Raw genomic sequence first — 11,068 nt, 5'->3', positions numbered from 1 at the left:
TTATTTCTGGAAATATTTAAAATATACACTAAATCAAATATTTGCCCTGATAGGCAAAGGAATTCGTGTGAAAATGAGAGCTGGTGTTGTTTGTGGAAAGGGCACTGAATGAAGCTGATAACATCTTGGCTCTCTCTTCAGCTCTGTTACTGATCACCATGTGACCTGAGGCCAGATATTGTACCTCACTGCGCTTTCGTTTCCTCATGCCCAAATGATATAATAATACTTGCCATATCTCCCCCAAAGGGATGTTATGAAATGATAGGAAAGTGGTCTGAATACTTGAAAATGCTACAGGGCATTCTTATGATGTGGAAGAATGATCTTGGATTCAGGATGAAAGGATTAAGGCAATTTAAGATGAGTATGAAATTTGGGTCAACTGCTGAACTGAGGATTGTTGGCACGACGGTGGTTTTTTCAAATTTAACTATAATAGAGTATTATTAAGTTCTGGATTATTTCATATATGTAAGATTATTAAAATCTAGCTTTAAGGTGATTATGTTTGATCTCAAATGTGAGAAATTTAAGATTTCTTTAATATAACTTAAATAAGAGATAGGGACTAATATTTTTTTTTCTCAGCAGAACTCTATATTTATAATGGAAATCAGTGGGAAAATGGGCTTTATTTAAGGGAAGTTTCTGTACCACAACAATATTTTGGAATACATATTCCATTTTATGAATCATGCCAACGTCTAACTCTTATACAATCTACGTTCCAATTATGTAAGTAAAAAAATTCAACTGTCTAAGCACAATCTATCAACCTAACAATTTTCTTTAACTGAATCTCAGATGCTGAGACCATGTATTTAAAAATATAAAATTACTATATTTAATCAGTGATTATAATATGGAGGTCGGAGCCCTAAGCAATCATAAAACTGAGATCTACGTGCTCTTTCATTCTCTTTCTTCCCCAATTCACAAGGAAAAAAAACTTACTGATTTTTATTTTACCAAGGTTATGAACAAGTCCAAAACACTTAATGGATATTGTTTATCCTAGCCCAGACCAAGTAAAATGTCATCCATCTCATTAAACAAGTACATTTCTCTTTTTTGTGGTAATTACAATCTCAGTAATGTATTTCTTTTTTAAAAATATTATTTATCTATTTAAAAAATTTTTTGCTGCATTGGGTCTTTGTTGCTGCACGTGGGCTTTCTCTAGTTGCGGCGAGCGGGGGCTACTCTTCATTGCCGTGTGCGGGCTTCTCATTACAGTGACTTCTCTTGTTGCAGAGCACGCGATCTAGGCACGTGCGCTTCAATAGTTGTGGCGCATGGGCTTAGATGCTCCACGGCATGTGGGATCTTCCTGGAACAGGGCTCGAACATGTGTCCCCTGTATTGGCAGGTGGATTCTTAACCACTGTGCCACCAGGGAAGTTCCTCAGTAATATATTTCTGATTAATATAAATAGAAAACCATTAGTTGTAACTTACTCAGTTTGATACCCAAATAATTAAGAGCATGGGGTCTCTAGTGGACAGAAAATAATAAAAGGAATACTTGGTGGTACTAAATGTAGAACAAAGCAGGTAAATGAAATTTACCGTGTCTTGCTACTGTAAGTTATGTCTTATGATTTTATGTTTAAGGTCTCTTTGTTATAAAATGAAACTTAGTAGATTTTTGTAAGGTCACTCCTCTGCTGGGCCTTACCTGGCTCCTGAGGAAGTGTCAGGTGATAATCTGGGCTTGAAAAGGTTTGGCTCTGAGTATCTCATTGACCTTTGCTTTACAAATGAACTGAGACCCTGAGGCATCCTTCAGACCATTAGAGACTGAGACTTCATGGCTGAATCAGTAGGAAATTTGGTTTTTAAATAGGAAGACACCAGCATAACTTGTTAGTTGGCAGAGAGTAATCTAAAGGAGAGATTAAAAAAAAATTAACAAATATTCAAATAGTGCTTACTAGGTACCAGGCTCTCCCAAGCTTTTTGGAAGAATTAACTCATTCAGTTTATTCCTCACAACAACCCTAATAGGCACTATGGTTATCTTCTTTAGCTGATGAGGAAGTGGAGGCACAGGGAGCTTTAAGTAACTTTTAGGTCACTTGACCTGAGTAACTGGGATCCAACCGCAGGCTGCCTGGCTCTAGAGGCGTGGCTGCCTCTCTCTGTGGCTGGTGAGCAACAATGCTAAAGGGTGCACCGACTAAACTGGTTTTCTGGTACTTGCTTAACTCCAGGGGAGAACTAATCATTTTTAACAAGTACCATGTTAAGAGATACCAATGGCAGTCATCTATGCCAGCCAAGCACATCTGTACACAGACTTCAGATTTCTTAAAATAAGATTAATCATCAATTTCTAAGATATTAATACTTCCCACTTAGTTTCATAGTAAACTTTCTTTTCAAAAAGCCAATTTTTCCTTGGAAGAATTATCCATTGCCAAGCCAGCACAGTGGTATTAGCATTATAAACAACAGTTGAACTGGTGCAAATAAAGAGAGATGAAAGTCAGCAGGGTCAGAGGGGGAAGTACTACAACTTTGCTTCCTCACCACTCATGGATTTCTTTCTCTTGCATACGTATTTTTTTTACAAGTGAGTTTTATCTCTTATTTAATATGTTGCTCCATTTTGTATTTCAGATTTCCCTCAAACATCTAAAAATGTTACCAAACAGTGTCACACATTTCCTTTCACATTAAATATCAAATTAGCCAGAGAAGTTCAGTAACTTGTAAGTACTCCAAAAAGCAAAATATTAAGAAATGAAGTTGAACTGGTGATTCCATCCAGTCAACTGTCTAAAGGGAGGTAAGGAAACCTCTTAGGTGCCAGACATCATGTTTAGCATTTTACACAGTAACCCGGTTTAATCCCATAGACTTGAAAGCTGGTATCACACCCACCATTTGAAGGCTGAGAAGAGAGGCTTGCAGAGGGTAGTGGCTTGGCATGAGTTTCAGTTAATAAAAGCCCTTGGTGGAATTATAAACTCGGGTGTTACAGGCTCCACAAAGCATAGTACTATCTCAGAGACGATGGAAGGCATGGGTCTCTTGCTAAGAAGGTACCATATTTGCTGGCAGTCAAGTGGTGTTCAATACCACTGCATCTGGAAATACTGAGCAAATAATGGCAGTAGGGGGCATCCAGTCACTTTCTACCTGATTAGCTGCAAAAGAAACAACTACAAACACACGTTGGAAAATTGCGATATAGCTAAGAACCAGCTAGTAGGAAAAAGTAGCTTTTGAACAAAGGGTAGACCACGATCTAGGAGGTGCATTAAAGCAATTTTCCCATTGAAGCTGGTTGGTGCTGCAGCGCTCAAGGGCCTATTGGCTGCACAGAAGTCTTTTCCTCCCCGTCTGAACGGATACAGCTAAAGTAGGGCTACTCAGTGCTCACCTTCAAATGGGAAGGCAAGTCCTATTATGAGATATACATAGATCCGTATCACATCCTGACAGTATGTTTCTATAGGAAGTGCGGGATGGGAGGTTCCATTAATCCAGTACTGGAAAACACCTTGTTCCCGGAGCGTGTTTTTTGGGAGGAACGCACACCACACCACAGAAGCTTCCTCCTCGAGATAAAGACACAGCATCTTTCATTATCGATCCCCAGAGTGGAACGTATCCAAGGCTCAAGACGCGTCCCTCAGCCCCCGGCAGCACTGGGAGCGCCGGGGTCCCCGCGCGGGCGGGGACGACGGTGACGCAGGAGGCGGCCGGAGCGCCGGTCCCGGCGCGGGGAGGAGGGGGCAGGTTGTTCGGCGCGGTGCGGCGCAGGCCAATCAGGAGGCGCGGTGTTTCGGACGAGGGGAGGGGAAGGGTGGGCGGGAGCCTCCAGGTTTCCTCGGGGCCGGCGCAGCGCCGCCTGCAGTTCCGAGCTATCGCGTGGGGCTGCCGGGGGTCTCGGGTCCCGCCCGCGTGCCCGGTGTTCCTCCGCGGGTCCCCCGCCCTCGCAGGTCCGCCTCTTCTGCGACTCAGACGCGGCTCCGACGGCGTCTGGCCTCCCCCTCTTCGGGCTCCTCGGCTCCGCCCGCCGCGCGAGTCGCCCCGTGGCTCTTCGCTTGGTGTCCGCGGGCCGTGCGGGGGCGGCGCCGGCGGGGGCGCCTCACCCCGGGCCGGCGGCGGTAATGCTGCTGCGGTTGCCGCCCTTGCGGCCGGGCGGACAGCTGGCGGAGGCAGGAGCCGGAACCGGAGCGCCCTCGCCGCTGGCCGGGACGCCGCCCTCGCCTGCGCTCGGCTCCCGCGGCCGCCGCGGGACTCCGGGGCCCGGCGCGGCATGAGGAGGAGGCTGCGCGCTGGCGAGCGCCCAGCTCCTCTGCCCCTAGGGCCCCCGCGGGCCCCTGCGCGTTGCGCGCGCCGGCTGCGGCCCCGGCGCCCACGCTAGCCCCGCGCAGGCACGAGACGCCGCGGCCCCGAGGAGGCGGCGGCGCAGGCCTGCCAAGCGCGGGCTGCCCGGACCCTGAGCGCAGGGGCTTCGCGACCTGGACCCCGGCGGGCGCGGGCAGCCGGAGCCGCGGGGGAGCCCGGCGTACTGCAGTCGGCCGGCCCTCTCCGCAGGGGCGCCGCGGCGCGCAGCCCGCACCTCTCCCCACTTAAAGCCCCTCCTCCCGCCGCTACCTGGCGTATCGAACGCGGGTCCTCGCCCTTTCACGGCCTCCTCGGGTCATTTGGTCCCCGGGGCCCCCCGCCGTGCGTCCCCTCCCCCCTTCCCGCGCGTCCTCCCACTCTTCCCCTCCCCCGGTTCCCCCGCCTCTCATTCATTCCGTCGGCTCCCTCCTCTCTCCTCCTTCCCGCTCTGGCCCCTCTATCCCAGATCCTCCCCGCGCGGACCCCGCTGCAGTCTCGGGGTTTTTAGCACATTCATGGAAGTTTAGGGCCTGGACGGTGCCCCCAAGTCCGCCTTGAGAGCGCAGCCCGAGCTGCCGGCCGGGAAGAGGAAGATGTCTGTGCTCAGGCGGATGATGCGGGTCTCCAATCGCTCCCTCCTCGCCTTCATCTTCTTCTTCTCCCTCTCCTCGTCTTGCCTCTACTTCATCTATGTGGCTCCGGGCATCGGTAAGCACCGAGACACACCCTCACTTCTCACGGTCACAGTGAAGGAAACGCAGCATGTTACTTACGGGATTTGGAAGCTGTATAAACAGGGGCCCGGCAGAAAGCATTTTATTTGAAATGCGATTTCAGACCTGTCACGTAAACTGCTTCGGGGCATGGCTTTGGCATGTGAGTTTTGTCAGTGCACGTTTAAACAACTTAAAGACTGCGTTAGATGGACAGAACAAAATAAGGTGTGATGGCCCGAGATGCCCTGGTCGCTTTCTTGAGTATTCGTGACAGCTTTATCCATTTAATATTAAGTTTTTAAGCTTAAACTTAGTAATCGTAATTTTATTCAAACACTCTCAGCTATATTAAATAGATGTAAAAACACGATGGAGAAACCCACAGTAGGGAATGTGAGTGAGTTCAAGACTGTACTGTTCTAGTGTTCTAGGTCGCTTTTTTAGAATGGGGTCAATGAACATTTGTGCCACACTTCAGGAATTTTTAGGCGATGAGTTGTCTAGTAAAAACAATGCTCCAATTGTTTAGTGTGCTTGGGTCTGCTTTTCAAGGGTAGGTAGCCTCTGCTACCTGTTAGGATGAATTCTGAGATAAAATGATTAAATTAACAATTATGCAAGATAGTTTACAGTTTTAACCTGTTTACCATTTTTTCTTTTGTTTTCTAGTCCAAAATACACTTTTGTATAATCTGCTTGAATTAGCCTCTTTAGTAAACATCCTGGTTTCTCAGCCCCTCTGGTTGAAAAGGTGCCAGTGTGGCATTCTCATGACCAAAAAATGTGAACTTCATGTGGATATTAAAACATTGTATTTCCAGAACTTTTCTGAGTTCTTCCGGGTTATTATGTAGTTAATGTTAAATTAGCTAGTAACATTGTGCATCTCCTATCATTTCTTTTTAGACATTAGTAGTTTTTTGAACCAGTACCATTTCTCCCCTGAGTGAGCTAAAAATGTATGTATGGCCTCTTACACAGTGAAAACACCTGCAGAATTTTAAGATGGAATTATTATCAGGCCATTGTCTCACATGGTAGTAGATTATTTCAGTGGATTGCAGGAGGGAGGGAAGAAACAGACCTCACCAAACCTCATCAAGACTGTTGTGTTTCCTAAAAATTATTTTCTTGATTAAATTTTCAGGTTCAAGTAAGACGTATAAGCTCAGAATGATGCTTGAGAAGGCATAAATTGTCGAAACCTTGATATCCCGAAATAGAGGTTTGGGGTTAAAGTTTGAAAAAAATATGAATATTTTAACATATTATTTTCTTTTAATGCAGTTTTTTTCTTTAGGCTAAATTGGATACCTCTTGAAGCCTGTAGTAGAAATGACAGTGATAGCTCAGTGGATTTGAGAGTAGTTAGCCAAAATATTCAGCAAGCTTTTTCTTAAAATTCTCTGCCATTTTGGAAGTCTTATCAATTAACTTCTCATTCTACAGCAATTTTTACTTTCTTATGTAGCTCTTTAAAGGTTGGACATCTTTGGGGGATGTTATTTTATCAGATATTTTAACTTTGAGAGATTCTGGAGAAGTTTTTTTTGCACTTAGATAACAATTTTCTTACTTTCTTGGTATTTTGAGTAACATATTAAAATTACTTTACTCCAAAAGCTAACCAAAGGAAATCAGAATTCCAGCTTTCACTTGATAGCCATTTTTTGTTATTGCATTAATATATTATCTATAGATTCTTAAAATTCAATTGATGTGAGATAGTAATATATCTTTCTTATTTCTATACTTAATGTTTGCCATAGAACAATCACTGACATGGCATAAAAATTTTGGCAGTTGTCTTCTAGGCAATTAGGTTGACATGATTTGAACTACTCTGTTCTTTTGGGTCTTCTAATTTATAACTTAAAAAAATTGATTGAAGCCAGTAAGAAGAATGAAAACCAAAACTTGTGAAGTGTTAACAGTTTGTTAAACTGAATCTGTTTCTCAAACTAGCATTATTTAGCAGCAAAAAACCCTCCTTACTTTTAATTATTGAGAAGCAGTTTTCCAAAACTAAAATTTTTGCTTGAAAGGTTGAATTTTGTCATTGGTAACACATACTGTCAGTTTTTCTTGAAGCGTCAGGCTCATTTTGCTCTTTTTGGGGGAAATGTAGGTCAAATACAGAAGTCTAAATGACCATAGTTTTTCAGTTGTACCTTTAAGTAAAAATGATGTTCCGTGAAAAAAATGTGGCTCGTTCAGCTCACAATGCAATGATCTATTGCACAATTTGATTTTCAAGACAACCACAGTACTTTGGTATGCTGCAGAAATGCCTTATGCATACTTCTCATTTCATCACAGATTTCTTTTTTTAAATTAATTTTTATTGGAGTATAGTTGATTTACAATGTTGTTTTATTTCTCAGTTATACATATACATTTATCCACTCTTTTTTAGATTCTTTTCCCATATAGGTCCTTACAGAGTATTGAGTAGAGTTCCCTGTGCTGTACAGTAGGCTCTTATTATCTGTTTTATATACAGTAGTGTGTATGTGTCCATCCCAGTCTCCCAGTTTATCCCTCCCCCTGCTTCCCGCTGGGTAACCATAAGTTTTGTTTTCTACCTCTGCATCACAGATTTCTTATTAATGAGACATACCCCAAACTAATTAGGTTCTTATAACTAGTTTACATTAGATATACGTAGAATCTTTTTGAAATAATTCATATTTTAGCCTGAATTACATCTTGGGGCAGAATTTTCTTATGAGTAAAATACATGTTATGTAGGAGAGCATTTTTTAATTGATCTTAGATAAATGTTTCAAATTTCTTCTGTTAAAAAATCCATATTGATCCTATCCACATCAACCTGTTTAGTAGACATCAATTGTATTTTCCTGTGTTTTTTGCCCAGAGACCTATTTTTGTCGTGTGTCTTCCCCCACGCAGTCAGTCCTATCATTTTAGTTACTCTTGTTAGTCTCCTTCCTCAGTGTTTTCCTCTCCCTCTCTTCCTTCTGAGAAGATAGTACCACACAGTTGTAGATAGCAGAATATGTTTAGTTTCCAATGTTTTCTCATGTGGCTCAACAACTTTTTGACTCTTTGGAATTTAATCTGCAATGAATTCCAGCAAACTCAAAGCTCATTATTTTAAGAATAATTTGAAACACTTTCCTTGAAATTTCTAATTCATGAAAGAAACACAGGAACTTTCTTTATATTAGGAACTTTAGTACTAAGGGAAATTGGTCTGCAGACCACCCTCCACCCTGGAAATCCATGGACACATTGCTCTAGCCCACCCAGTAGAGGCTGGTGCCCTGAATTTTTTCTCATTCTCTTTCTACTTTTGTGCATGATTGCAAAAAGGTGAGTGCAGTCTTCCCCTAAGGTCTTGCCTTGGCTGAATTGAAAATGGAGTTCCATTTAGTGTGAAACTGTTTTCAATATAACAACATAGTCATTTACCTGCTATTGTATCAAAGGAGTAGGTGAACTGACGTATAGATTCATTCAGCAAACATGAATAGAGCACCTCAGATAGGCTAGACATTGTTTGAGGAAAAAAGATGACCAAGACAGAGTTCCTTCCCTCATACAATGGGATGAGCACCGTGAAAGGGCTGCATCAGGTCCTCAGAAAGCATGCCGTGGGGAGCGAGGTCTGGTTAAGGACTTCCAGAGGAGGTGATGGATAGGATTTATCTGGACTGAGCCAGGGGACTCTAGTCAGAGGGAACAGCATGAGCAAAGGTAGGTACCAGAAAATAGGAGTATTTCCATCTGGCTACCATCTAGGACGTGGGTTGGTAGATGGGCCAGATTGGGAAGAGTCTCGAGTCTCCCCTGCCCGGCCTCGTGTTCTGGCACTTGGGGGTCCTTGAACTTCCTGGCCGAGAGAAACTGGCCTTGGTTCACACAGCTTTATTAAAGCTGTCTGTGGTTAAGAAAGAAATTGATGAGCCTTTAATCAGCGGGGCAGTATTGTGGGGGAGATTGCACAGCTCCCCTGGGAGTGGGAGATTTCACTGTACATTTGACTCACCGACCATCCTGACCTTTGCTAGACTTGCTTTCAGGCTGTTTTCTTCTTTGCGTAGAGGTGGAGTCTGGTTGGGCCACTTTGGTGTGAATTCCTGTGGGCCCGTTGAGGAATCACCTGACCCTGTGCTTTGCTTTTTTGGGTCTCAAGGAGGTTGGTGCCCTGCTGGGTCAGGTGGAGCTGGGGATGGGTGGGCAGGGCGTGGGGGTGTGTTGTGGGAGCGGGTGGCTTAGTAGGTCCTTGCTCAAAGTCCCCCCAACGTTCTGGCTGTGTTTCTCTCAGTTTGCTCAGAGAGTAGCTTGTTAGTTGCCTGCAGCTTTCTTATGGCAGCCCTTTAGCCTCCTGGCTGGGTGAGTCTGGTTGTGCTCTTCTGAGCTGTTACAGTTTGCTTTGTGTTTCAAAGGTCCTTCTGGTTTCTTTCCTCACCAAGTTCTCTGGTCACCGTGGCTCTTTTGGGGGGTTCTTTTGGTTTGGGCCACTGTGTCGGGTATTTCTTTTTTCTGGGCCTCTCTTACTGGTCAGGCTTCCCATGCTAATATTTTTGTCTTGTGAGTAGCAGGAAACATCAGAAGTTCTGAAAAGGGGGATGCTGGAATCCTTTGTTTTAGAGCAGTTCTTCTGCATGGAGTGTGGGTTACAGTGGGCAGAGCCAGTGGCTGGGAGACCAGGTGGGAAGTTTTTACAGTAGCTCAGGTGATAGAAGATTCGAACCTGATCAAGGTTGTAGTTGGATCAGGGCAGAGTGGAGAGGATGGAGCTCTGTGACAGCCACTACAGGAGCTGTTTTTGTGGTGTCGTAGGGTACCAGCCAGATTGCCTAGCCTTGGATTGGATTGCCTTGGGTTGGATTGTAAATCAGAGGTCAGATGAAAGTGGATCAAAGGAGCCTTATAAGATGGGAAGACCTGAGCTTATGTGGACGCTTAGGGAGTGAGGACACGGTTTGAAGATTTGAGGAAGGGAACAAATTACAATGTATGATCTAGGAAGACTTAATTCATTTACTTATTCATACATGTTTGTCTGTGGTTCTGCACTGAGCAGGATCCACATGGTCCCTGCCTTCATAGAGCTCATAGCCAGTGGGAAATTTGCACAGTGGCAGAGCAGCTATTCTGGAAAAGAGTGTGGAGTGCAGTTTGCTATGGGGCACCGGATGGGTGGATGGGGGCACTAGACTAGGCGTCAGGGAGAAGAGGGAGGTTAAGCTGAGGCCAGAAGCTTAAGTTAGGTGGTTAAAGGGTGGGCCTGGGGAAAAGTACTTCAGGTAGGAATGGGATATTTGAAGGCTAAGAGATGAGAGAGAAATGGAAAGTTTAAAAAAAAAGAAAAAGGGTAGGGGGCTAAAGCATAGAAATCAGAGAGGAGTGCGGGCCGAAGCCAGAGAGAGAAATACAGGTCCAGCCATAGAGAACCTTGTAAGCTGGGTTTGAGAACTTGGACTTCAGCCTGAGGACAGTGTCAGACCACTGAGCTTAAATTTTAAGTAGGAGAGTGACATGATAAGGTTTGCATTTTAGAAGTACTTAGGCTGTACTGGTGTGGATGGATTAAAGTCAGCAATTCTGGAATCAGGGAGACCAGGTAGAGGGAGTGGGATCAAGTATATGGGTAGATTAATTTTGGAGATGGGAGAGGAGATAAAGACATTCATGATAGCAAAAATTAGATGCATATGGAGAGGGAGGTTGAGGACATGCATATCTAATAAGGTGGGTGACTGAGCTCTTAGAGTGAGCGGCTCTGTTTACGTGAACAAATGTTAGTATAAACTGTTTCCTAGACTAGGTTAAGAGATTTGGTTTCTACCTTGGCACATACTAGAGGCTTAGTGAAGAGTTGTTGAGTGACTGTCTCCAATTAAATCACTGCTTTTGGTATGGCAGCTCCAGTTCGTTCTCTTCCCTGCCCACTCATCAATACCATTCTAGTGTTGGATGTTAGACACCTTGGAAGAATATGGAGGGGCTGGCAGGGGATGAGGAACAGTGGAGAAAAT

The 11,068-nt window shown here is 44.4% G+C and overlaps 2 protein-coding genes across 4 annotated transcripts in view; one reads left to right on the top strand and one right to left on the bottom strand.

Annotated features, from left to right (window-relative positions):
* Positions 1-478: 478 nt before the first annotated feature.
* Positions 479-4,351, bottom strand: LOC309814973 (uncharacterized protein). 3 transcript variants are annotated; one of them, XM_082641317.1, is made up of 2 exons: positions 2,890-4,351; positions 479-1,888 (listed from the first exon to the last, which is right to left on the bottom strand). In XM_082641317.1, the coding sequence occupies exon 1, from the start codon at positions 4,273-4,275 to the stop codon at positions 3,490-3,492; it is 786 nt and encodes a 261-aa protein (XP_082497443.1). In that variant the 5' UTR covers positions 4,276-4,351; the 3' UTR covers positions 479-1,888; positions 2,890-3,489. The 3 variants fall into 3 exon arrangements, with proteins under 3 accessions (XP_082497443.1, XP_082497445.1, XP_082497444.1); XM_082641319.1 differs by having other exon boundaries at positions 3,392-4,351; XM_082641318.1 differs by having other exon boundaries at positions 1,397-1,422; positions 1,682-4,351.
* A 35-nt stretch (positions 4,352-4,386) lies between these two features.
* The window catches only part of B4GALT6 (beta-1,4-galactosyltransferase 6), a 63,378-nt gene continuing 56,696 nt past the window's right edge, over positions 4,387-11,068 (top strand). Inside the window, exon 1 of the mRNA XM_082641316.1 lies at positions 4,387-5,052. Within this exon, the coding sequence (XP_082497442.1) occupies positions 4,938-5,052 (115 nt within the window). The 5' untranslated portion in view covers positions 4,387-4,937. The remainder of the gene's footprint in view (positions 5,053-11,068) is intronic.

The sequence above is a fragment of the Mesoplodon mirus genome, assembly GCF_964341445.2.
Source record: "Mesoplodon mirus genome assembly, chromosome: 13".
NCBI classification, from domain to species: domain Eukaryota; kingdom Metazoa; phylum Chordata; class Mammalia; order Artiodactyla; family Ziphiidae; genus Mesoplodon; species Mesoplodon mirus.
Note: the sequence above shows the minus strand (reverse complement) of the source record. Positions and strands in the feature narration are given on the sequence as shown.